The 26,886-nt window shown below is 56.3% G+C and overlaps 2 protein-coding genes across 2 annotated transcripts; both read left to right on the top strand.

Annotated features, from left to right (window-relative positions):
- The first annotated feature begins 17,395 nt into the window (after positions 1 to 17,395).
- On the top strand, positions 17,396 to 18,680 carry LOC138922091 (ral-GDS-related protein-like). The gene is made up of 3 exons (XM_070258926.1): positions 17,396 to 17,562; positions 17,922 to 18,025; positions 18,503 to 18,680. Exons 1-3 carry the CDS (start codon positions 17,509 to 17,511, stop codon positions 18,654 to 18,656), a joined length of 312 nt encoding a protein of 103 aa, XP_070115027.1. The 5' UTR covers positions 17,396 to 17,508; the 3' UTR covers positions 18,657 to 18,680.
- Positions 18,681 to 19,930: 1,250 nt separating this feature from the next.
- On the top strand, positions 19,931 to 22,692 carry LOC138922089 (ral guanine nucleotide dissociation stimulator-like). Its single transcript, XM_070258921.1, has 7 exons — positions 19,931 to 20,000; positions 20,101 to 20,154; positions 20,573 to 20,647; positions 21,212 to 21,244; positions 21,610 to 21,731; positions 21,938 to 22,041; positions 22,367 to 22,692. The coding sequence occupies exons 2-7, from the start codon at positions 20,113 to 20,115 to the stop codon at positions 22,522 to 22,524; spliced, it is 534 nt and encodes a 177-aa protein (XP_070115022.1). The 5' UTR covers positions 19,931 to 20,000; positions 20,101 to 20,112; the 3' UTR covers positions 22,525 to 22,692.
- Positions 22,693 to 26,886: the final 4,194 nt, after the last annotated feature.

Raw genomic sequence — 26,886 nt, 5'->3', positions numbered from 1 at the left:
CTCCCTGTTCCCGGACCTACGCAGGCGTGGCTCAGTCTTGTCCTTCTGGTCACAGCCTAGGTCACTTCAGTGAGGCCTTTCAGAATCTCCCAGGCACAGTCTCTGCCACCACACATCTCACATCTGGAAGCGTCTTCAATTGTTTCCTCCTTCTTGCTCCCATTTGGATAAAGTGAGCCCAGGACGAGGGGCTGTCTGCTTTGGCTGAAGGAGACGTAATTCCTTCTGGTTACCCCGGGCACACGGCTGTCTCCTCCAGGCTGAGTTTTTCCCACCACCAGTCCGTCGGGAAGGCGCACTAGCCTTCCCTCTCTCCCGTGGGGCTGGTGTCCCAGGAACACGGTGAGCCGTCCTCTCTCCCTGTCATGCAGCACCAGCCCCTCACCCCACGGCCAGAGAACTAGCACCCGGTCTGAGACTCCACCACATCCTGAATTCAGTTACTGCTGAGACCCTCCCATCCATTTGGGGATTCCCTGGTACCTCCTGAGGGCGTCTTTCCCTGAGACCCCACTCCCAGCCTGCCCTTGCTTATTCCAGTAACAATGGCCTTTCCTCAGAGCCCCCCCAGTCTGGAGAAGAAAGGTGTTGAAAGGTTCTCTGTGTTAATTTTCAGGGCCGGGGGAAATTGGTAGAAGTAATTTGGGTGTTTCTGTGCAATAGTTCCCAGGAAGAAGATTCAGCCCTAAAAAGAAATGAACTTCTGACACATGGTACAACGTGGATGAACCTTGCAAACCTTACGCTCAGTGAAATAAACGCAACCCAGAAAGACACCTATGATACGGTTCCCCTTACATGACGTGCCGAGCACAGGCAAATTCATCGAGATGGAAGGAAGAATAGAAGTTCACAGGGGCTGGAGCTGAGGGTCATGGGGAGGCAGTGTTTAATGGGGACAGAGTTTCTGTTTGAGATGATGAAAAGAAGTCTTGGAAATGAACACGGTGATGGTTGCGCAGTATTGTGAATGCATTTGATGCCACTGAATTGTCCACGGAAAAATGGTTCAAATGGCCAAGTCTAGGTTATGCATACTTTGCCACAATCAAAAGGCACTTAAAAATGCAGCGGGGGGTCAAGATGCAGGTTCTGGGGCCCTCAAGTCAGCATATGGGCCAGGTAGGTGTCCAGGGTCTGAGATCTTGGACCCTGGTGAGGCTCTGGAGTGGTCCTGATTGATGCTAGTTTACAAGCTCAAAGTAACAGGATTGGAGCAATTTCACCGATTGGGGGATAAGAAAGGAAACAACTGCATTCAGTCCCATCCAACGTGGAAGAGACCTTTTTCTTAATGGGAAGCAAATGTCAGTCCTTCAAGGAAGTCACTTCTCAACGTCTCTACCCCTCCCCAACCCCACCCGCTACTCCCAGAAAGACGCCGCAGTGCAGAGCTCGGGTACCGTGGTTGTGGCCTCATCCGTGAGTCATGTTTGGGGTCAGATCCCCTGTTTTCCTTCCCCAGCCGTGTGACCCTGGGCATGTCACTCAACATGACTGAACCTCCATTTCTTCAACCGTAAAATGGGGAGAATCATCCTGGTAGGGAAATTATGAAGGTCACAAGACTTTCTCAGAGGAGGTAGCACATGGCAGAGGCATTATGCTGAGAGCCGCGCCCCACAGGTCACACGTTTTCTGATTCTGTTGATACGACCTTCTCAAAACAACAGCATTATAAAGATGGAGAACAGATGAGTGAAGGCCAGGGGCTGGCCGGGCAGATGTGACTACGAAAGAGCAGCACGAGGGAGGGCTTGTGGGGATGGGACAGTTCTGTGTGTGGATTGCAGTGGTGGTGGCGCAAATCTGCATGTGTCATAAAATGGCATTGAACCGCGCGCGCGCGCATACACGCACACGCACACACACACACACCCCCCAGTGAGCTCACGTCAAACTAGCGACATCAGAAGTCTGCGGTCTGTGGGTTTAACACTGCCAATTCATGTCCTGGTCGTGACACTGTACTAGAGTCCCGCAAGATGTTAACCCCCGGCGGAAGCTGGTGGAAGGGTCCAAGGCACTCTGTACTATTTTTGTTGCAACTTCATGTGCTTTCATATTTATTCAAAGGGAAAAGTTAACAGTGAAAGACACAACAGGACACAGCCTGGCACGTAGTAAGTGGCAAACAACACGGTTCTCGGTGACAATTCTTTGCGATTGTAATTGCACGTTCATTTCCAGTCTCTCTCCATACACAGTGACCTTGGTGAGGGACGGACACACCTCACTAACGTCGTCTGCCCTCTGCCCAGCACAGAGCACGCGCCCACTCAATATTTGTCCACTAAATCCCCCGTGGTCCCTGCGCCAGGTGTTCTTACGTCCACGTTCACGGACCCTCCACGACAACCTTAGGCAGTGTTATTCTTCGTGCTGGGCAGGTGAGGAAACTGAGGCACAGAGAGGGAAAGTAAATTGTTCCAGGTCAACACACTGGACCGACGAGGAGGTGCCATGCCCTGCTCTGGAGGAGAGCAGAGGCTGTCCATGGCAGCTCCAGGGTCCCTCACGGCGGCTCCTCTCTGCGACTGCCAGGTCCTAACTTTGAGGCCAAATAGCTTGACTTCCTAGAGGGAGCTGGAGAGAGAAGTCACCTACCTGTGGCGCTGGGGGGGGGGGGGGGGTCGGTGGCACCAGTGGGTTCTGTGGGAGGAGCATGGAGGTCACAGCAGCTGAGGAGAAATGGTCTGGAGTGAGACCGGGGACTCCGAGGGGGGGCATGGAGGCCACCGCGTGCATCTTTCCTATCCAGCCTGAGCCACTGATTGCGGGTCCTCTGGCTTCTTCTCCCGTGGGTGCCCTGGGATGAGGAGATCAGTCGCTCTCCCTAAGGGGCCTGCAGCACACGGTCATCAGAGCCCTGAGGACTCACCGCGGGGAGTGAGGGCTGAGGTCCGATGTGTAACCTGCTGTGAGAAAAGGAGACAGAATTGGCATGCAAGAGGGGCACGAATGTCCAAAATACAGCCCGAGGACCAGCAGCCCCACCCACAACTGACACTTCCAGTCTACACGGTTCCACATTAGGATTTAGGAGCAACTATCTCTTATTCCTAAAAGGCTGACAAATCAAAGATCCAGTCCCTGTTTTCATGAGTTTGCAATTTATGTGTGAGATCAATGCGCTAACCTTGCTCGAACATGGGTTTGCAAATTGTGCTCTTCAGGTTCCAGAGGTATTTAGAGGTGCTGGCAGGGAGAGAGAGGAATAGCCAGACTCTTGAATGCCCATTGGCTTCAGAGGGATACTCTCTTTCATCTGACTGGAGAAAGGCTTCTGTGCCTCAGGCAAGGGGACGAATCACAGCCCCAGAGTGCAGAGCTGCAAAGGGAAGAGAAGGATTCACAAAGTGCAGGGCCTTGGGGTCCCTGAGCCTTGAGGGAGGTTGCTCAGCTGGAAGACTAGACACACAGGATGGCTCCTGAGGAACACTGGAGAGCGCACATCCTCCTGGGGCCCATCCTTAGCTTCAGTATGGGGTTACTAAATAGATGCTCCCCAACGACGTAGAGGCTGTCGCTGTCCAGGATGAAGGAGCCCAGCTGAGTGCCCCCACAGGTCTCATGTCTCAGCTTCCGTGACAGCCCCTCTTTTTCCAGCTTAAGGCCCACAGTGTCAGGATGGTGAGTGAGGACAGTATCATCTCCGCCGGCTGTTGCAGTTTTCTCAGGCCTGGAGCTGGAGGGACACAGGCATGGGGAGGTGGGGACTCCAGGCAGGGGCGCTGAAACGCCTCCCTGAGGGAGGGGACAGAGACAGCAGGAAGACTGACGGGCAGCTTGGAACAGCCTTGGTGCTGGGGGAGGGTTGTAAGTGAATAGGACAGCCAAGGTCCCTGAACACAGAGGACGTAGCACCTCCAAATGTTGGTGTCGGTGCTCAACTCTGAAAGGACGTTCATGATACGGCAACGCACACCCTAACAACAAAGCATGCGGCAGCGAGCGGAGGAGGACTCTGGGCACAGGACCAGGTGAAGCAAGGCAACATCAAGTTGCTTAAATTGCAGCTCTGCCACTCACTTTCTGCATGCCTCTGGGTAAGTCTCCCAACCCCTCTGGCTCCTTTTCTTCATCTGTCCAGTGAGGTGAGAGTTCAGACCTCACAGCACTTAGCACTAGTAACTGTTCGATGAAAAGCGGCCATTTTCCTTAGGTATTAATAGGGCCCGCATTCTTGGTGTCAATGGACCTGGCAGGGAGAGAGACTGAGCCTTTTGAAGGCAACACTTAGGGCAAGCAGCCGTCCTGGGATGGAGGCGGCGATTGGGCTGTGTGGGATCTCAGAGCCAGAAACATCTCAGGGCCAGTGGAAAGGGAAGACACGCTGCATCACGGCTGCAGGACAATGGCGAGGACCTTTGGAGCTGGGTCGTTTCATCCTCAGACAAACGGGTTCACGACTGGGAGGTTCACACGAGGGCTGAGGCCACCCAAGTGCTCATGCTGGGGTTCCCACGTGCTGGGGTCCTTCTCACAGTTGGGTGTAAGAAAGGGTGCGAGTCCTTTACCGCTTGTTGTCTACATGTCGGGACCTTTGCTAAGCACTTTTCATTTTCATCCTCACACAAATTCCTCTCCCCAGTGAGAAGCAGAGTCTACTTCCCCATCTCTTGAATCTGGGCTCGGCCACATGACAGGCCTTGGCTAATGGATGTTAGTGAATGTGACGGAAGCAGAGGCTTGGGAAGCACGTGTACACTAGGGCTTGCCATTTCTTGCTGCTCCTGGAACTCGGAGCAGCTCAATGAGCCCAAGGTGCCCACTGGGGGATGAGAGAATGTGCGGGAGACCCGAGGTCCGCCAGCCAGCGGCCGACCGCAGGCACATCAGTGAGCCTCAGCTGAGATCAGCTGAGCCAGCCCCGGCAGGAGAACTTCCCAGCAGCATTCAGAACAAATCACTATCCAGCAGAATGTGGGCTAAATTGGTTCTGCAGAAAAGCAAACTGAGCCCTTCCGATTGACCGATGAGGTGGCCGAGGCACAGAGATGTTTAGCAACTGGTCAGGGACACACAGTCTTGAAGCAGGGAACTAGGATCGGAACACAGGCCTGTCAGACCCCCCAAAAACCATGTGACCACTGTGCTCTACTGCTCAGGAATCCTTCTGGGGGCGCGCAGACATAACTTGGTCTGTAGCACATGTCACATATTTAACATTCTGCTGGAACTAGGCATGTTACACAAATGGTTGAGCTGGTCAGGACGGAGCGGTGAGGAAGTGGAGAGTGTGCATCATGTCTACAGCATGTAGAAAATGTGCAGGGTCTTGACTCACGAAACAAAGAATTCCTGAAGGCGGAATTCAAATTTCAGGACTCCAGTTTATATCCCATGACTCCAGACTCACATGGCAGGATTAAGGGATGGGGAGGCCCAGCCTGGGTCAGGACACAAGCATGAAAAAGACTCATAGACTTGACTTTTTTCTTCTTTTTTTTGAGGAAGATTAACCCTGAGCTAACATGCACTGCCAATCCTCCTTGTGTGCTGAGGAAGATTTGCCCTGAGCTCACATCTGTGCTGATCTTCCTCTATTTTATACGTGGGATGCCTGCCAAAGCGTGGCTTGAGAAGTGGTACATAGGTCCACGCCTGGGAGCTGAGTGGGCCAGTTCACCGGAACCACAGACCGCTGAAGCAGAGTGTGCACACTTAACTGCTACGCCACCGGGCCAGCCCCCATGGACTCAATTTTAAAAATGAATCTTCAGAGCTGGGGTACGACAGGTTCCACGGCATCAATCAAGCCTCTATATCAGGTTCCTGGAAACTCAGGGGCTCTCAGATCCACATTGGGGCCAGATGAGGAGACAGGGCTAGAGTCAAAGTCATGACTAAGATCCAGAAAGATTTTCTGTCTGTTCAAATAGAACCCACAAATGTGGACACGTACAGACATTGCTACATTCATGCATTCATTCCAGCAAGCAGCATAAAGCGAGTGTCAACTAGGTACTCGGCGCCAAGGTGACAAATGCATAAAGACTGAATACAGCAAATGATAGTAAATTCCATGAAAGAAATACTCAGGGTGATATGGGAAGAGAAAACCTGAGGGCCAGGTGTGTATTCAGAAGTGCTACTTCATAGAAGGTGGTCTGGCAAGGTCTTTCAGAGCAGCTGATGGTTGAGCTGAGATTTGAACGGCAGTGAGGTGCCAGGCATAGCTGCTCTGCAGGAAGAGGCAGGATAAAGGCCTGATAGAGGTTAGGACATTAGTAGAACAGACAAGTGTCTGAAGTGGTTAACGACAGAAAGAAACCGAGAGAAAAGATGAAATGAGACAGCTATGAGGAACAAAGATTGGGAATGTGGAGGTCCTCACACACAGGAGAGACAAGACTGAAATTCTTTTGCTAAACGTTGTTTTCTTTCCTCCTCTTCTTCTTCTCCCCAGTGCCTCCCAGTACATAGCTGTCTATTCTAGTTGCAGATCCTTCTAGTTGCACTATGTGAGACACGGCCTCAGCGTGGCCTGATGAGTGGTGCCAGGTCCGCACCCAGGATGCAAACGGGTGAAACCCTGGGCCACTAAAGCAAACCACATAAACTCAGCCACTTGGCCACGGGGCCGGCCCCCTAGACTGAAACTCTAGCCCAACGCTCAGCAGCCCTGCTATCTCTTCCCTCCAGGGCAAGGGCACCTGCTGAAACGACAAGTGTTAAGCAACCCCAAAAGGACTACGAAGGACAGAGGCATCTCATGAGGAAACAGTGCACAGCTACTGAGCCTCTCCCCACTCTTCTCAGGACAAGAGCATGTTGATCAATCTTTTAGAAGCATTATCTATTGTTTCAACGTGGGAACCCCCGCAGGAGCACTTGGGTGGCCTCAGCCCTCGTGTGAACCTCCCAGTCGTGAACCCGTTTGTCTGAGGATGAAACGACCCAGCTCCAAAGGTCCTCGCCATTGTCCTGCAGCCGTGATGCAGCGTGTCTTCCCTTTCCACTGGCCCTGAGATGTTTCTGGCTCTGAGATCCCACACAGCCCAATCGCCGCCTCCATCCCAGGACGGCTGCTTGCCCTAAGTGTTGCCTTCAAAAGGCTCAGTCTCTCTCCCTGCCAGGTCCATTGACACCAAGAATGCGGGCCCTATTAATACCTAAGGAAAATGGCCGCTTTTCATCGAACAGTTACTAGTGCTAAGTGCTGTGAGGTCTGAACTCTCACCTCACTGGACAGATGAAGAAAAGGAGCCAGAGGGGTTGGGAGACTTACCCAGAGGCATGCAGAAAGTGAGTGGCAGAGCTGCAATTTAAGCAACTTGATGTTGCCTTGCTTCACCTGGTCCTGTGCCCAGAGTCCTCCTCCGCTCGCTGCCGCATGCTTTGTTGTTAGGGTGTGCGTTGCCGTATCATGAACGTCCTTTCAGAGTTGAGCACCGACACCAACATTTGGAGGTGCTACGTCCTCTGTGTTCAGGGACCTTGGCTGTCCTATTCACTTACAACCCTCCCCCAGCACCAAGGCTGTTCCAAGCTGCCCGTCAGTCTTCCTGCTGTCTCTGTCCCCTCCCTCAGGGAGGCGTTTCAGCGCCCCTGCCTGGAGTCCCCACCTCCCCATGCCTGTGTCCCTCCAGCTCCAGGCCTGAGAAAACTGCAACAGCCGGCGGAGATGATACTGTCCTCACTCACCATCCTGACACTGTGGGCCTTAAGCTGGAAAAAGAGGGGCTGTCACGGAAGCTGAGACATGAGACCTGTGGGGGCACTCAGCTGGGCTCCTTCATCCTGGACAGCGACAGCCTCTACGTCGTTGGGGAGCATCTATTTAGTAACCCCATACTGAAGCTAAGGATGGGCCCCAGGAGGATGTGCGCTCTCCAGTGTTCCTCAGGAGCCATCCTGTGTGTCTAGTCTTCCAGCTGAGCAACCTCCCTCAAGGCTCAGGGACCCCAAGGCCCTGCACTTTGTGAATCCTTCTCTTCCCTTTGCAGCTCTGCACTCTGGGGCTGTGATTCGTCCCCTTGCCTGAGGCACAGAAGCCTTTCTCCAGTCAGATGAAAGAGAGTATCCCTCTGAAGCCAATGGGCATTCAAGAGTCTGGCTATTCCTCTCTCTCCCTGCCAGCACCTCTAAATACCTCTGGAACCTGAAGAGCACAATTTGCAAACCCATGTTCGAGCAAGGTTAGCGCATTGATCTCACACATAAATTGCAAACTCATGAAAACAGGGACTGGATCTTTGATTTGTCAGCCTTTTAGGAATAAGAGATAGTTGCTCCTAAATCCTAATGTGGAACCGTGTAGACTGGAAGTGTCAGTTGTGGGTGGGGCTGCTGGTCCTCGGGCTGTATTTTGGACATTCGTGCCCCTCTTGCATGCCAATTCTGTCTCCTTTTCTCACAGCAGGTTACACATCGGACCTCAGCCCTCACTCCCCGCGGTGAGTCCTCAGGGCTCTGATGACCGTGTGCTGCAGGCCCCTTAGGGAGAGCGACTGATCTCCTCATCCCAGGGCACCCACGGGAGAAGAAGCCAGAGGACCCGCAATCAGTGGCTCAGGCTGGATAGGAAAGATGCACACGGTGGCCTCCATGCCCCCCCTCGGAGTCCCCGGTCTCACTCCAGACCATTTCTCCTCAGCTGCTGTGACCTCCATGCTCCTCCCACAGAACCCACTGGTGCCACCGCCCCCCCCCCCCCCCCCAGCGCCACAGGTAGGTGACTTCTCTCTCCAGCTCCCTCTAGGAAGTCAAGCTATTTGGCCTCAAAGTTAGGACCTGGCAGTCGCAGAGAGGAGCCGCCGTGAGGGACCCTGGAGCTGCCATGGACAGCCTCTGCTCTCCTCCAGAGCAGGGCATGGCACCTCCTCGTCGGTCCAGTGTGTTGACCTGGAACAATTTACTTTCCCTCTCTGTGCCTCAGTTTCCTCACCTGCCCAGCACGAAGAATAACACTGCCTAAGGTTGTCGTGGAGGGTCCGTGAACGTGGACGTAAGAACACCTGGCGCAGGGACCACGGGGGATTTAGTGGACAAATATTGAGTGGGCGCGTGCTCTGTGCTGGGCAGAGGGCAGACGACGTTAGTGAGGTGTGTCCGTCCCTCACCAAGGTCACTGTGTATGGAGAGAGACTGGAAATGAACGTGCAATTACAATCGCAAAGAATTGTCACCGAGAACCGTGTTGTTTGCCACTTACTACGTGCCAGGCTGTGTCCTGTTGTGTCTTTCACTGTTAACTTTTCCCTTTGAATAAATATGAAAGCACATGAAGTTGCAACAAAAATAGTACAGAGTGCCTTGGACCCTTCCACCAGCTTCCGCCGGGGGTTAACATCTTGCGGGACTCTAGTACAGTGTCACGACCAGGACATGAATTGGCAGTGTTAAACCCACAGACCGCAGACTTCTGATGTCGCTAGTTTGACGTGAGCTCACTGGGGGGTGTGTGTGTGTGTGCGTGTGCGTGTATGCGCGCGCGCGCGGTTCAATGCCATTTTATGACACATGCAGATTTGCGCCACCACCACTGCAATCCACACACAGAACTGTCCCATCCCCACAAGCCCTCCCTCGTGCTGCTCTTTCGTAGTCACATCTGCCCGGCCAGCCCCTGGCCTTCACTCATCTGTTCTCCATCTTTATAATGCTGTTGTTTTGAGAAGGTCGTATCAACAGAATCAGAAAACGTGTGACCTGTGGGGCGCGGCTCTCAGCATAATGCCTCTGCCATGTGCTACCTCCTCTGAGAAAGTCTTGTGACCTTCATAATTTCCCTACCAGGATGATTCTCCCCATTTTACGGTTGAAGAAATGGAGGTTCAGTCATGTTGAGTGACATGCCCAGGGTCACACGGCTGGGGAAGGAAAACAGGGGATCTGACCCCAAACATGACTCACGGATGAGGCCACAACCACGGTACCCGAGCTCTGCACTGCGGCGTCTTTCTGGGAGTAGCGGGTGGGGTTGGGGAGGGGTAGAGACGTTGAGAAGTGACTTCCTTGAAGGACTGACATTTGCTTCCCATTAAGAAAAAGGTCTCTTCCACGTTGGATGGGACTGAATGCAGTTGTTTCCTTTCTTATCCCCCAATCGGTGAAATTGCTCCAATCCTGTTACTTTGAGCTTGTAAACTAGCATCAATCAGGACCACTCCAGAGCCTCACCAGGGTCCAAGATCTCAGACCCTGGACACCTACCTGGCCCATATGCTGACTTGAGGGCCCCAGAACCTGCATCTTGACCCCCCGCTGCATTTTTAAGTGCCTTTTGATTGTGGCAAAGTATGCATAACCTAGACTTGGCCATTTGAACCATTTTTCCGTGGACAATTCAGTGGCATCAAATGCATTCACAATACTGCGCAACCATCACCGTGTTCATTTCCAAGACTTCTTTTCATCATCTCAAACAGAAACTCTGTCCCCATTAAACACTGCCTCCCCATGACCCTCAGCTCCAGCCCCTGTGAACTTCTATTCTTCCTTCCATCTCGATGAATTTGCCTGTGCTCGGCACGTCATGTAAGGGGAACCGTATCATAGGTGTCTTTCTGGGTTGCGTTTATTTCACTGAGCGTAAGGTTTGCAAGGTTCATCCACGTTGTACCATGTGTCAGAAGTTCATTTGTTTTTAGGGCTGAATCTTCTTCCTGGGAACTATTGCACAGAAACACCCAAATTACTTCTACCAATTTCCCCCGGCCCTGAAAATTAACACAGAGAACCTTTCAACACCTTTCTTCTCCAGACTGGGGGGGCTCTGAGGAAAGGCCATTGTTACTGGAATAAGCAAGGGCAGGCTGGGAGTGGGGTCTCAGGGAAAGACGCCCTCAGGAGGTACCAGGGAATCCCCAAATGGATGGGAGGGTCTCAGCAGTAACTGAATTCAGGATGTGGTGGAGTCTCAGACCGGGTGCTAGTTCTCTGGCCGTGGGGTGAGGGGCTGGTGCTGCATGACAGGGAGAGAGGACGGCTCACCGTGTTCCTGGGACACCAGCCCCACGGGAGAGAGGGAAGGCTAGTGCGCCTTCCCGACGGACTGGTGGTGGGAAAAACTCAGCCTGGAGGAGACAGCCGTGTGCCCGGGGTAACCAGAAGGAATTACGTCTCCTTCAGCCAAAGCAGACAGCCCCTCGTCCTGGGCTCACTTTATCCAAATGGGAGCAAGAAGGAGGAAACAATTGAAGACGCTTCCAGATGTGAGATGTGTGGTGGCAGAGACTGTGCCTGGGAGATTCTGAAAGGCCTCACTGAAGTGACCTAGGCTGTGACCAGAAGGACAAGACTGAGCCACGCCTGCGTAGGTCCGGGAACAGGGAGTCGGGGGAAAGGCGCTGTTGGTGCTGAGACTCTGGGGCAGAAGTGAGCGTGAGCAGAGGAGGTCAGAAAGCTGCCCAGGCGGCTGGAGGGAGCCTGAGAAGCAACAGGAGCTGCGGCAGGGGCGGCGGTTAATGGGGCCAGACCGGGGAACCCGGTAGTCTGCGTTCATTTGGGTTTCTCTCTCACAACACTGCTCCCAAAAGTTGCACCTCTGAAGTACGAATATTGAACTTCTCCCGGTTTCCGTGGTCTAGGCATTGGGCACGGCTTAGCTGGGAGCCTCTGCCTCCAGGTCTCCGTGAAGCAGGACCTTCAGTCTCAACTGAGGCTAGACTAGGGGAGGATTTGCTCCCAAGTCACTCACACGGGTGGTGTCAGGAGTCATTGGGACTGAGAGTCTGAGTCCCCATGTGACTGTTGGCTGGGCGCTCCCTCAGATCTCGCCTCCCTTGGCCTCTACATAGGGCAACTGAAATCATCGCCACTTGCTATCTCATTTCCAGAAATGTGACAGAGAGAGAGCGCAAGAGATGGAAACAGAGGGGGAGATAAAGGGAGGGAACTCAGGAAAGCAAGCAAGAGGGAAGTGACAGAGTTTTTGTAATTAAAACTTGGATGTGACATTCCATCAGCTGGGCTGTATTCTATTGCTCAGAAACCAGTTACTCAGGATGTAGTGGTTCCACAAGGATGTGCACAGCAGGAGGGAGGGAGCGCTGGGAGCCTTGGTGGAGGCTGCCCACCACATAGGCCGACAATGAGGCGCTTGGGTCTGGTTCTAAGGCCAACAGGAGACTGGGAAAGGTTGAATGCTAGTGAATGACAATATCTGAATTTCCTCGAACTTCCAACCCTTGAAGGTGCAGAGACCTGACAAGGAGCCCCCAAGGGGCAGTGACTTTTCCCAAATCACACGGCTGGAATCCAGGCCTGTTTGGAGAGGTATTCCCGACTGCATCCACCCCTTCTTGTAATTCTTCCACCTCTAAGTTCGGGGACCAGACCCAGGCGGCACCACCTCCCAGATATGGGAGGCGTTATCACATGTCCACCCGAAGACGTCCCTGGGAATGTGTTTCTAGCGCCATCCCATCGTGCAGGTTGGGAGACTGGGGAGGCCCTGAGAGGCACAGTGGCTTTTCCAGGACACAGAACTGCTAGGAAAAAGGAGATCCGAACTGGGCGCTCTCTCTTCAAAGCTGGGGCGCTGGTTCCGATCCCAAGGAGCTGTGGGGAGGGCTGTGATGGAACTTTCTGTACAGCTCGGGAGATGACACGGGCAAGGAGGGTGAGCGGTCAACAGCCCCGAGGGGGCTTTGGGTGGGTCTGATGGAGGGAAGGGCCCCCCATCCTGGAACCTTGGAGACATGACCTCACTTCCTTGGCGACCGACCCCAACAGAGCTTAGAACTCTGGTCACCAGGCAGCCATTTTGTACACATAGCCCATTTGACCAGAGACACTCGACACAGGAGGATGTGTTCGTGTATCCCCTCTTTGCGAGGCTCTGGCGCACAGAGAGCCAACAATGACAGTCTTCTCCAGCGCTGTCGACACTGGCTGAGACCGCACCTCCAAGACCTCAGGCCATTCGGAAGAAGGAACCCTCAGGTAACACAAGGCAGCCCAGGGCGGGCCACTCCGGGTCAGGCCACAAGTGTGATCCCACCCTCCCATGCGGGCAGCCCCACACCCCTTGACCCTTATTGTGTGTGTGTGTTGGCGGGCATGGAGTGACGGAAGGCAGGGATGAGCGTGGAGCTACCCTGGACGGGAGCAGACGGTTAGGGCTTGGAAGCCTGGCGGTATGTCGTGTTCATATCCCAGGTGGTGGCTGGCAGGATGGAAGGTGAGTGCTGGGAGCCAAGCTGCCCTACCCGTAGGTGAATCCCAAGCCCGTGAGGTGTCATCTCATTCGCTCCCTGTCTGGAGGTCTATGCGGATGCCCCTCTGTCTGTGCTCGGTGTGCGGGAGAGTTTTCCCCCTGTGGGCAAGTGCAGGCAGGCCCCTGCTACCTGCCGCCGCGGCCACCGGACGCTGTCTTTGCAGAGCTCCACCCAGGAGATGGTCCAGGAGCTGGCGCATGGGTCCTACGGCTCCATCTCCCTGGACAGGGGGCAAGTGCAGCAGACCACCGACCTTGCCCGGGGCTGGACTGAGGGGAGAGTGAGTGACACCCGGGGCCCTGAGATCACCGGGGTGTGTCCACAATCCAGAGTCAAATCTGGAGCCCTCCCCTGGACCCGCCCAGGGCTTTCCCACTGGAGTGTCCCAAGGGCCCAGTCCCAAAGGAATCTGGACTTCCACGCCTCCTCACCAGCTACCTAGGAGGGTGGGAAGTCGCTCTTTCCTAACCCCAGGCGGAGTAGACAAAACACTGATGTTTGCGCTTCACACTCGGCCAGGGGCATCTTTGAAATCTGCCATTTTCTGAATCTGAAACCTCTGTAACGAGGGTCTCAAACCTCCCTTTCGTGTAAAAGAAAGAAAAACCAGCGTCCTTTCTTGTAGTCAGCCAGATCCTCACAGCGTCTGTCTGCCCGTGCACTGTCTCCCGACTGGGGAGGGCTGAGGTTCCCACCAGACATTTCCCTTCATGTCAGGAGCACATGAAGCCTCAGGTGGGGGAGCGGGGGAGTCCTGCAGCCCTGGCTTAGGGCGGTTCTCAGTTCCGACCCACAGGACCCTGAGCAGCCACTTGGCAGCCCGAAGCTTCCGTCCTCTCATCTCTAGAATGGGGATGTTTGTGTTGGATTCGCTGGTCAGTGCTCTTAATGCACGCTTTGGTGCGGGGCGGTCTGTCCTTGCCAAGCCAGCCAAGTGTCCTGAGGAACTCATCGTATAATCCTCCCCCCGCCCAAACTCAAATTGGACTTTTCAAGCCTGGAAACCGGTTGGCTGTGGGCAATCCTGTCCCTCCTCTGCACACATCCCTGAGGGGCTCACAGTTCCTGGGGGACCTCCAGACCTTGACTTCCTGGAGGTTCACGCTGGTGCTGGTGACTCTGTGTCCTTCCTCATCTCACCCAGCGCGGAGAGTCACTCGGGCAGCGGAATGAGGCCTGCAGGATGCGGGCCCTCCAGGCAGGCCTGCTGGAGAGGCTGCCGCCGTCCATAGGACCAGCCTTGGCGCCTCGAAACATGGCCAACGTCACCACCATCGTGTTTGACTGCGCGGCTGTCCTCACCTCCCACGGGGTCCTGGACCACCTACTTGCTACGTGAGTGCCCAGCCCCTCCTCAGCACAGTGGTGACTCTGCCCACTGCCAGCTGTGTGTCTTGGAAACGGCCCTCCATCTCTCTGAGCTTCGATTGCTCCTCTGCAAAGTGGAGTGGGAGAGGATAAACTTCATCGGGTTCTGGTGGGCACGAATGGGATGAGCCACGGCAGGTGCTTCCCTGGGGCCTGGCTCTACAGAAGGGGCTGAGAGACGTGCCGTGGTTGTTCCTGGTTATTCTTTCCCTCTCCCCGATGAAGAGCAGTCTGCTCCCCCATCGCTGGGATGGGGCCTTTCTGAGTTTGCAAAGGCACACGGAAAGCACTCTGGCAGGGAGTGTGGGATTCCATCCAGCTGGTCGTGGGGCGGGTCCTTGGAGTAGCCAAGGAGGGGTCTCCGGGGCCGCAGAGGGGCCCCAGGCCCACTCAGCTACCGGGGATGCTTCTGGTTGGAGTTCATTCGAGAACACTGTATATTAAGCACCTGTGACATGCGGGAGCTTTAGAGACACTTGGCACAACGCAGTGAATGAAGCAGACACAGCCCCTGGACCCCCGCAGCAGCCTGAGACTCAGATAGTCACACACCATATCATCCACAGATCCTGTCCCCCGCCTGTCCCAGGGGATGCCCTCCTATGCTCCTTTACGACTGGAGGCCTCTTCCCACGTTCTCATGCGTGATGGACCCCAGCGCCAACTAAAGACCTGAGTGTTCTTTGAGTGCCAGACGAGGGCCTCCTGTCTCCACAGAACAGGGCTGGGGGAGAACAAGAGGACAGAGGACTGTGGCTGGGGCGGGCCCGGCACAACTCTGATCTCACTCATCTTTTGATTCCTCTGGGAGGGCTGAGGTCTGATGGCTTCTACTGCAAGGGGATAGGAGTGAAAGAGAGCTGTGGGTGGGGTCCCAGAGCCCCTGGGAACCAGAGGGGAGGCTGGCTTGAGCTGTTCCCTGGCGACCCATCCCCACCACAGTCCCGTCTCCCTCCGCTTCCCCTTCTCCATATCCACCCCTTCTGACCAGCACCAGCAGGCCCAGAAGAGAAGGGGTGTTAGCGAGCCGCTCACACATCGGCCTCAGTCCTCAGTCCACTTGCACAAGGGCGTGGAGGGCTGGGCTGGACTGTGTCCAGCCTCTTTGCGAGAAGAGTGGCAGTGGGAAGAAGAGACTCACACAAACCCCGTGTTCCACCTGCTGGATGAGCAGGCCTGCCACTGCCAGGATGGCCACACAGGAGTCAGCGCCGGGGTGGGACTCCCCCCTGGTGGAAAGGGGCAGGCACAGGGCCCAGACCCAAAGCAGGGTGCCTTGGGAGGACAGTGTGGAAGCGACGGCCAGGCCTCTGGCTCTGTGGCCCAACTGCTTCCGCCCAGTACCGCGTCTTCTATGGTGGGAACCTGGCTGGACCCAATGCAGGATTTCTGGGAGCCCACGCCCTTTCCCTCTTTCAGGATGCGGCTGGCCTCTCTGCGTGTCATCTGGCCTGGGTCGCACCTGGGAGGCCCTGCCTACCTTCCCCAGGTCCAGCTGCAACATCTGGGGCCCAGGAGGGCAGAGCTGGAAGGTGAGGGCACAGCAGTCTGGGAAGACTGTCTGCGGTGGGGTTCACGGGCTGGGGCTCCCTTCAAGACAGCGGAGTCTCTCCTGTCTTGTAAAGTCGGGTACGTAGGTGAAACTTTCTCTTTCTCCTGCTGCAGCGCCAGTTCCAGAGCTCCTGCCGGCTCTAGAGCCAGAGCAAGGGCCAGCTCCGGGGCCAGAGGCAGCTCCAGCTGTAGTTCCACCGTCCGCGCCGGAGCTGGAGGCGGCCTCACCACCAGCAGCCTCACCTCCAGCAGCCTCACCTCCATCGGCCTCTCCAGGGCCGGAGCGAGCGCCATCAGCTTCAGCCCCAGTGCCAGCTTCTGAGCTGGAGCAAGATGCGCCATTGACTTTTGGACGATCTCTGCCTCCAGCTGCCGAAGTCACCGCAGAAGCGAGCGCCGAGCTGAGAGAGGAGAGGCCTAAGCTGCTGGACTTCCCTCCGAAGCTGGTGGCCGAGCAGCTGACCCGGATGGATGCGGTGAGCAGCGGGGCTCTTGGGCTAGGTGGGGCCCGCCTTGGTGGGCCATCAGCTGCCCCAGACCTCCTGTTCCCTCAGCCGCAATCCAACGATGTGGGTGCAAGTCACAGCTCCCCCACTCACCCACCGGGTGACCTGGGCCACCTTCTGGCCCCCAAGTCCTTGCTGTCCCCACATGGACAGTAGAGAGCACACCAAGGGCGGGCACCTGCTGGGCAGAGTGGCTGTGCGGATGGATGAGGTCGAACAGAGAGGAAGCGGGGCAGAGAATAGCCCTCTGGTGGGGGAGGGAAGCTCACTGGAGTGCTGCCAAGTCCTGGGTCACTCACCCATCGGCCCAGGAGGCCTCAACAGCCTCCGTACTTATTAGACACCTAGTGCGTCCTTACCTACATGGAAGACAGGCAAACAAAGCCCATGGTTGTTGCTGCCTCGGGGGAACGTGCAGCTGAAAGGGGAGTGGGACCAGGGGGTGATGAGAACGGGTGGAAGATGCCCCTTGAGATGGGCAGGTGTGAGCCGTGTTCTGGTGCTTGGGGGAAGCAAGACTGGGCTGCGAGCCAATGGGACTTCTCTTCCCCGCCCCTATTGGGTCCTCGGTCATCCTGCGCTGGGCGGCCTCAGCGGACACAGACAAAACCCAGAGACTCCCAGAAGCTTCAGGCCACCTCCTCAGGTTCCTGAGCTGCAGCTGACCAGTGCCTCCTGCCTGGGGCTGCGGGGGCCTGCAGACTCTGAGCTCGGGTGTGGCAGGGTCAGGTGACAGTCCCCATCCTCCCCAGGAGCTGTTCAAGAAGGTGGAGCCCCGCCACTGCCTGGGTTTTGTGTGGTGCCAGCGGCCCAATGGGAGCAAGGAGTACCTGGCTCCCACGGTTCGGGCCACTATCAACCAGTTTCTTCACGTGTCCGGCTGCGTCATCACGACGTGCCTTGGGGACCTCAGCATGACGGCCCAGGACAGGGCCAGAGTCGTCGAGCTGTGGATTCAGGTGGCCAAGGTCAGTAGCGGCAGGGCCCAGGGAGCCCCTCCCTGGAGTCAGGGGGACTGCCCCTTCTCCTCTCGCAGCTTTCAGCCTTGAAGTCGGTGGTCTGGGCCTCGGCAAAGTCCTAGGCCCCTTGCTGCCAAGGGCCTGCTGACCTTGAGTGCTGGTCCCAGTGGTGGGAAGCTCCCTTCCCGCCCTGGGTTGAGCTAAAATCTTCCTGCCCGCGAGCGTTACTCATCAGCTCCCAGGTGTGCCCTCCCTCGCTTCCCTGGGCATCTGCCTCATCCAGGACAGCAGAAGCCCACGAGGGGACACAAGCCAGAGGAAGCAGGGCTCCAGCCCGCCGTCGCAGCTCATTCCCTTCCCTTCCTCAGGAGTGCCGAGTCCTTGGAAATTATGCGTCCCTGCGTGCCATCGTGTCTGCTCTGCAGAGCCCCTCCATCAGCCGTCTGCAAAAGACATGGGGACGAGTTGCCAGGTGGGTAGGCCGTGCTCCATCCAAGCACCACCAGGGCGGACCAGACATCCCCCGTGCGACTGCCATGGACCCCTCATTCAGCTAGGACCATCTGGGAGGCAGCGGACCCTAGGGATGGGGACTGGCCTCCTTGCTCGGGTCTCTGAGACTCTCTGAGACCCTAGGCAGTGGCTCCCCCCTTGTCACATCCTGGATTGAGCCACACTGGAGATTTCCAAGGGTGTACTTCGCAGCAACGGAGCCCTCATCGGCAACCAACGCTGTTAGAAACAATGTGCTCAGTCGGAGTGGGAATGGAGGCCCCAGGTGACCGCAGGAGAGCCTCCACCCGAGTCCCACGGTGACCTCAGAGCTCCGAAGAACCCGGGGAAAACCCTCGTCCAGGCCCCAGGCCCTTTGAACCTTCCGGGTTCTCAGCCAAAGGCATTTCGCCTTCAACCGCCCCGGGTTTTCTTTCCTCCTTTCCTCTCCCCTCAGGAAGAGCTCTCGAAAGTTGAAGAGGTTCGTCAAAGACCAGTGGGTGAGCAGGAGGCAGCTGGTGAAGGTAAGACGGAGGCTGCACATCTGGAAGGAGGGGGAGCGAGAGGGGAGGGGACCCGGCAGGATGAGCTTTGGTTCTCCTGTCACGTGAAGTTGGTCAGGAAAAGATGGACAGGAAGAGGGATGTGCTAGCTCCATGGGCAGGTGGGGGCAGTTTGGGACAGGAGGCCAGGGGCATGGGATAGAATGGTGCGGGCTGGACTGTTCCAGGAGGCTGAGGACCTGGCAGAAGGTGCCGGTGTCTGGCTTCCATGCTGCTCCATCAGCTGCCCTGCATCTTCCTCCTGGCCACTGGCTGGAGCGAGTGGGCGGGCTTCCTTTCTTCCGAAGTCAGCCCAGTCTGTGCTCAGGAAGCCAGGGCCCCACTGCTCCTTCTGTCTTCACTGTGCCTCGCAAGAAGGGCACCCTGCCTGCCTGAGGGATGGGCACTGCCGGATCCCACGGGCCGGGGGCACTCAGGGGCTTCCCAGCCTTGGGACGGACACTGGACCTGGGACAGATCTGTGTCCCCTCGGTGACTCCCCACTCTGGCCCCTAAAGTGGGCGCTGCAGACAGTCCCAGTGGGATGCTCACCCAGGTCCTTGTTGGCGATGACATGTGCCCCGGAGGGCAAGGGCAAGTGCCCAGGGAACTGATGGCTTCTTCAGGGATCCTTCCCGCCCAGACGTCAGAAGTTTCCTCGTAAAACAGAAAGGAAATGCCACCCCGCAGTGCCCTGGTCGCCCCCTCCCCTGCTAGTCAGACGTGGCATTCGGGGTCCCCATCCTGAGCGGATGAAGAAAGAATTCTGTGCAGGGGAACTCCCTGAGGGGATCCTAGGGAGCTGAGGGCTTTAGCAAGGCCTTGGCCTCGGCCTGGGATCAGAGACTCCTGGGCGTTGGGGCTGGCAGAAGCCACTTGACCAGGCCTCCTGAGACACCTCATCTCCCTCCATCCGTGGCTCGGCCCAGCTGGGGGCCCGAACACAGCCTGAGAGTCCCGAGGACAGCACTGTGGTCAGCGGCTGGGCAGAGGGTGGTGTGAAGGCAGAGGAGACAGGGGCCTGTGGCTGGGAGGGGGAGCAGCCTCTCCTCTGGGGCCCCCTGAGCAAGTCCCTGCCCCTGTGTGGGCCTTGGTCTCCTCATCTGGGAGCCAGAGGGAGATGAGCCGTGGTGCAGGCCTCACAGTGGGTGCCGAGGCTCAAGGGTGGGGAGGAATGTGGGGAGCTTGGACCTGGCTCCAGAGGCAGGCTTGAGCGGAGAGCAGTGATGACGGTCAGGTGACGCTTGGGCCTCAGGAGACTGTGGGAGGCAGACAGAGTTCGTCAAACCTTCCAGACGAGGTAACAGGTTCAGGGAGGCCTGGGCGGGCCCAAGGTCACACAGGAGTGAGTGTTGGAGCTGGGATGGCTCTGGAATCAGAGCACCCTGGAGGCGGGAGCCGCAGGGGCACCAGGTGACTGGGGCCACATGTCCAGGGTCCCCGATCTGGGAGGGGTCTGGGAGGACACTTGGAGGGGAGCGTCGGCTCACTGGCCCTGTCAACACCCTGGCAGGAGGCGACCTCTATGTTGACCAGCCTGGAGACGGGCCCCACAGGTGCCCAGAAGGTAAGGGTGCCTGTGGAGGAGGGGCCCAGGAGTCGCAGGAGAGGGGACTCCCCTTCCTAGCCGGAGGTCTCTACCAGCAGAGAGGGAGCCTTTCTCCTCCAGCCCTGCTCCTGGTGCCACAGACCTGAAATGCCTGCATTGGAAGTGACCAGGAGGAGGCCTGGAACGGATGGGCGCACAACGGATTTGGGACAGGGAGGGGCGGGGACCACGTACCCTGGGTTTTGCCAGAGCCGGCTGCTGGGAGGTGCCTGGAGGAGTTTGGGGTTCCTGGAGGAGAGAAGAGGAGGAAATTGGGGGGAGGCCGCCTAGGTGGGTAGCTTGGGCTGGGCAGGAGGCTGGGGTGAGGAGTGGAGGAGAGGTCTTTGACGGCTCCTGAGAGCGGGATCTCATCACCGTCTCCACCCCGCTGGCACAGGGGCTCATCCCCTTCCTTGGCACATTCCTCAATTACCTACTGCTGCTGGACACCAACATGGAGGATTACCTGGAGGTGAGTGAGCCTGGAGGTGGAGCTGGGGATCAGGATTCGGAGATTTGGGAGGAGAGACTTGCACTGAGGCCTGAGCTCACAACCCTTGGCAGAGTCCTCTCGTGAGGGCCTCACAGCCACCCCGGGAGCTGGGTGTCATGGCCATCTTAGTGATGAGTGAATATAGGATCCAGGTGAGCCGCCAGTCCAGGCTGCCTGACTGCGGAGCTGCTGGAGGGTGTGTCTGAGCTGGACTCAGCCTCTCCCTCAGGCCCCGCCCCTGCAGGGAGTGAAGCCAGGCCCCTCCAAGGCAGGAAGCACACGAGTGGCTGAGCATCCCTTCCTGCCTGAGGCCTCAGTCTGTCTGTCTGTCAGAGAGGGCTGTCTTAGAATGTCCCTGAGCCATAGCCCCGTGGCCTCCTTGCTCTGGAGCTCAGAGTCTTGCCCGGGACCCATTCCCGTTTCTGGTAGCGCCTGCTCCCTGGTCGACCCTGCTGGTAGTGCAACCTGAGAAAGGGTGGAGACGGGGGCTAGCTATGGGCTAAGGGGGCTGTTGCTCATGGGCTTTGGCTCTCTGCCTTCCAGGGAAATGAGATCAATTTTGAGAAAAGGAGTGAGGTGAGCAGCTGTGGCCTCCCCGTGCGGAGGGTGGGGCTGTGGCAATCAGAGACTCCTCCGGGGAAGACCTTCTCTGGCCCGATGCCTTGGGCCTTGCTTTCCTTGGGAGAGTTCGGCACCCAGAGCTGGGAAAGCCGTCCCATTGGTGCGTGGGGGAAGGGGCTGGCACCAAGGACACCTTCCTGCAGGAGGAGCTATTTCAAGCCAACTGTGAGAACGAGCAAGTCCTGCACGGAATTGGAGGGAAGGAGGGTTCCCATGTGGGCCAAGACCCCAGACCAGCTCCTTGACCCTCTTCTCACCTGTCTGAGTCCCCAGCACGGTCCCCCACCCAGGCCCCGTCTGCATCATGTCCTTTCTCCCAGGAATTCAAAGTCACCGAGCAGATCTTCCTGCTCCAGGAGGCAGTCCATCTTTACCACATTGAGGCTGAGGAGCGATTTGGGGCCTGGTTCGAGGCCATGGAGCCCCTCAGCGAGGATGAGAGGTGAGGCGGGGCAGGAGTTGGTGAGGGCAAGGCGGACTCTCTCTGATGGCCAGCTCCAGGGAGCCCGTGCCCGTGGCTTCCGGGTCAGTCCCGGGGCTTGTCGCATGGTCACCCGTGGGGCCCTGGGACTCCAACTGCTGGCCGTCTCTGGGAGGGTCACCTGAGGTGTGGCTCCCGGTAGCTGAAAAGTCCCCTCTGTCCTTTAGCTACAGCCTGTCCTGCCACCTGGAGCCCCCACAGGAGAGGGCCGGCAAGATGCGCCGGTTTTTCCTGCCCAAGAAGAACCGCGCGTCTCTCAGCTCAGGGCTCGGTGAGTGTCCAGACAGGCAGGGACTGAAGCCAGGGGCTCCGGAAAGCTTCGGGCTAAGCACGGGCCTAGGGAGATGGACAGCCGGCACGGGGATCCCAGCTCCACTGCTGACCAGGCCTGTGAGGGACAATTCCCTTGACCTTTGTGGGACTCAGCTTCCTCTTCTGTGAAACGGGTGAAGCGAAATGCCAGCTCCCATGTCAGGGACAATGGGGTAGTGTTGACTGAACACTCAGGACAAGGTTTGGAGCAGAATGCAGTGGGGCTGAGGTGTTGGGCTGGGATACTGGTGTGACCCCCCCAATCATCAGTGTCTTCTCTTCAGTCACCAGACCCCTGACGCAGAACCCAGCAACAGTGGCAGATCCCGGTCCTTCCAACAGCTCGAGTGCAGCCTGCTCTTCAGCGGCGGGGACGCGGCTGGGAAACACGCGGGGCCCCAGGCCGGCTCCTCCCATGCTGATGGGGAGAAGAACATTCTAAGCCTTTTCCTGGGAGCCCTGGAGCCCAAGAGGGAGGGGACGACCCCACCCCACAGGCCTGGCAGCTCCACCCCAGCGCCTGTTTACCACTTGGGAAGGGGCCGTATTTCTTTCGTGTTAGTAGTTAGTGCCAGTTTTGAATTTGATGTTAAAATCCTGTTTCTGTTCCAGCCTGCGAGTCACGGTCTGGTTCTTTCCCCTCCTGTGCTCGTGTCAAGGAGACACAGACTCTCGCGTTCCTCCTGGAATGAAGAAATCTTGCAGGGTCTCGGCTTATTGTATGTGAGAGAAGGGAGAAGGGCCAGGCCCCTCCCTGGATACTGAGGGACACCTCCGCGCCCCCCCTTACTCAGAGGACGGCTTCATTTCAGTGTGGTTCACGTGGGCCAGGAGCAGAGACAGCACCCAGAGCTCCTGGCATTTAGAGGGTGGAGGTACTTTCACAGGCAGAGCAACAACCACTGGAATGCGGGTGTCTTTAAAATGGCACGGGCCAGCACCACGACCTGCCCCAGGACAGTGGCTGCTTTTCCACCCCTTTGGAGGAGAGGCCACGTTTTCGGCTTCTCTTGTGGAGGTTCCTCTTCACCAGATGTTAGGAACTTGTCGTTTTCTAATGAGGCTCTGGACAGCAGCAGCTCTAAGTGCAGAGAACGATGTAAAAGCTCAAAACGTGCATGTGGAGGGTCAAGGCCGGAGAAGGTCATGTGCAGATGGACTAAGGGCAGGCAGGACCCTCCCTCCCCCGGCCCCTCTGGGGGCTCCATGTTCACCCTTCACCTGGATTGGAATCCTCTGGGATCCTGGTCCACGGCTCCGAATTCCTTTCCCTGCAAGTTTGGTATCCAGGGGGACAGATCTGTGATGCAGCTTTGAAGGCTACATCTGGGCATCCTTCCCGACGCATCACTGCTCCTTGTCCACCAGGATTTCCTGCCTCCGTGCACTTCCTTCTGCAATTCTTGGAAGGGCAGAAATTCCCTCGAATGCCTCGGCCTCTCTGTCCCGTACCTCGTGGCCACTCCTCCCTGGCAGGGTCTGACGGATCACGGGTGGAGTCTGCTTTGCAAACATTAGATACCCTAATCCTGGCCAAAGAATGACCTATACTCTCCCTCGCTGCCCAGGGTGACATCTGGGCCCCTGTGGTTCTGAGGTGTGTGGTCTCAGGCAATCACCTGTTCACACACTCAGGCATGTTGTTTCTGACTCATCCTAACGGGGCAGGAGGACCTGAGCCTATAAACCATGCAGCCCCTCGGAGGGCTGTGTTCTCTTGCCCAGCCTTATGCTCCGTTTATGGTGTGGGTGTGAACCTTTCCCGTTGGAAGCTTTCAGAGATGAGTCGTGAGAGGAGGGTGGTTGAGGGGTCCAGCAGGGAACGCAAGCAAACGGATGACGGGTAAACACAGCCTGACAAAATTAAAACACTTAAATGGTTCCAGTCTGGTGGTGAGCAGACACTGCTCCGAGCTCACTCCAAGAACCCACCCGGTGACCAGGAGCTAGAGGGTTACCACCTGGCATTTTGAACGCCCCCCCCCACCCCACCCCGGGAAAGACCCTGTAAGACTAGGACCACAGGAAGTGCTTGGCCCTTCTGAGTTCTCCCCTCCTTTCTGATGGCTGCAAGTGTCACCCAGACACACAGCAGCGTGAACCCTGCCAGGGAGGCCTCCTCAGTACGGCCAGCAGCTGAGGAGAAATGCTGGTTCCCAGCAGCCCAGGCCCTTCTTGGTATGGCACAGCCATCCAGGAAGGTGACTTTCTAAATGGAAGCCGGAGCCGGCTGTACCTTCCCGCCACAGAGAAAGAGAAGTGCCAAGTCCCAAGGCTAGTCCAGGCCCAGGAGGAAGACACCGTGTCCAAGGGGTTTCCCTCACAGGGCCGTGAGGCTCCTGAGAGCCGACCCTTTGGTTGCAGCGCTTTGTTTGTCATGAGCCTACCAGACGGCAGAGGACAATAACTCGTTGCCTCTTTGGGCTTCCAATGGCCAAAAATGAACTGATCGCCAACAAAAAGAGGCCCACATGTGCAGCACGTGTATCTCATCAGTCTTTATGTTACTTTGATATAAATTTTAGAGAGAGAGCTATATATATATGTTCACTCACACACAAATATATCATGCACTCTAACTTATTCCAAACAGAATCAAGAAATAATACTCATACTCCTCAAATGCACGGTTTTGCAGCTGGTTCCCTCTCGGTAGCTGGTATTTATAAGCACCTTCTTCCAGGACCCATTTCATCTTCCCTTCGCCCTCCACAAACCCCGCGGCTGGTCATGGTGCTCTGCCTGGTTAGGGGACCATAACCTGCCTTCCTGAAGGGTCTGGGTCATGGCAGTCCTACCTGGATTGGATTCTGCTCATTCCCTGGGGACTTCAAGCCCAGGACGTGCTAGCCCACAAAACGCGGTCAGGAATCTCCTGAAGTCCACACGTGGGCTTCCTCCTCTCCAGGCTGAGGAGCAGAGGGAAGCCCGAGTCCCAGAGGAACACGAGGGCTCCAGACAGTGTCTGCTTTGCATGTCAAGATGGAGAAAACTCAGGGGAAACTCTGAGGGTGAAGCAAGGCAGTCCGTTGTCATCATTCTCTGCACTGAATCCACCCAGACGGTTCCAGCAGAGGCTCCACAACAAGCAGCCCCAAGCACCCAGGCGGGAGGCCGGCTGCGCTGTCCTGCCTGGGCTTGCCCAGTACATGCATGGTCTACATATTTTGCAAATGACCACAGCTGAAGATGCCCAAGGGCTAAGATTCACCCTGAGCTAACATCCATTGCCAATCTTCCTCGGTTTTTTTTTTTTTTTCCCTTGAGGAAGACTAGCCTTGGGCTAAGATCTGTGCCCATCTTCCTCTATTTAACACGTGGGATGTCTGCCACAGCATGGCCCGATAAGCGGTGTGAATGTCCACAACCGTGACCCGAACGTGCCAATGCCGGGCCTCCAAAGTGGAGTGGGCCAGTTTAAGCCCTGCGCCACCCTAGGTTATTTTAACACATCACTCTCAGAAACTGATAAATCTGTCACGTGAAGGTAAGCAATTCTAAAGAGGATTTCCATAATACTGCAAGCTCCATCCCTCCAATAGACAATCAAGTCCTAACAAGCAGCGGTTTATTGTCACGTTGCTGATGCCGGAAAAGGTCTCTGTTGACAGCACGATCCCTCAAAGGCCTTGTCCATTTCTGTGAATCCAATTTCCAGCACATAGAGATCTAAAGATTGAGGCAAATGTGGTCTTTCCTCCTTGCAACTCTGAATTAACATGCAATAAAGAGCAGAAAAATGGAGACCTGGAAGCAGACCTCTTATTTGAGAACAGAGATATACCAGCGCTTTTGAAATGATCTTTGGAGTCTACCGGAGTATTGCACAGAAGGAATGATCCATTCCGACTAGGTAGGTTTTACTGTGTCGCTGTGAGGGCGACAACGGAATCATCCCGCGAATCGGTAACTCTCTGTGACTTTCAAGCGCAGATAAATAATATACTTCGGAAAGGAAAATGCGAGAGCACCGTGAAACGGAAAGCCCTCCTTGCTCTACTCAGCTGAAATCCAGTCTCTCCTCCACAAGAAATCCCTGTCTATGCTTCCTACGTCCCACAGAGGAGTTTAATAAAAGAAAAGGATTGGTATGTCTTGAAGTTGCAAGAGCTCAAGCAAGAAAACGTGGGACCCTTCAAGGAGACGTCAGTGAAGTGCCGGGCTCCATCTCAGGGGCACCAGCGTCTCCTCTCTTTCCTGGTGCTGTCAGCACATCCTTCTTGGGCGCTCACTTTCTCTGCCTGGCTGCTGAGCCTGTCCACAATCGCTCTCTCCCGCCCTCTTCCCCGTCCCCTCCTGTTTGCTCAGATCTTCCACAGTCACAAGCAATTGTTGGCCGTGGAGCTATGGGATGCCCAGACCAGTTCCCAGAATCATCTCTGCCAAATCTGAGGAAGGGCAGGGGTGTGTATGGGACTGGACGGGGCACCCCATGCGAGCGCACCCCGCAGGAATTCACCTCTGCTGCAAGGTGCAATTTTGCAAGGCTACGGCAAGTTCCAAAGGGCTTGCCACTTCTCTCCTGCCAGCAGACCTGTTGGGGCTGGTGCCACGTGCTCTCCCAGTGACCCCTCACTGCTGGGTGGGATGGCATTCTAGTAACTGGCCTTCTGAATATGTAACTGCGCATCCTCAAAGAGATGGGAATTCTTAATCCGGGCTTTGGTTTGGGTTGATTCCCACGATCACGCAGCTTCCTCTGCGAAGACTTGACCATCATCACTTCTTTTCCTCTCGTCCTGTAAAAGTAATCATGAAACTGGACCCAAATGAGAAATGAAGCATGGCTTCTTAGGACAATTAT

The sequence above is a fragment of the Equus caballus genome, unplaced genomic scaffold, assembly GCF_041296265.1.
Source record: "Equus caballus isolate H_3958 breed thoroughbred unplaced genomic scaffold, TB-T2T haplotype2-0000448, whole genome shotgun sequence".
In the NCBI taxonomy this organism is placed as follows: domain Eukaryota; kingdom Metazoa; phylum Chordata; class Mammalia; order Perissodactyla; family Equidae; genus Equus; species Equus caballus.
The sequence above is the reverse complement of the archived record's forward strand: the minus strand, read 5'-3'. Positions and strand labels throughout refer to the sequence as shown.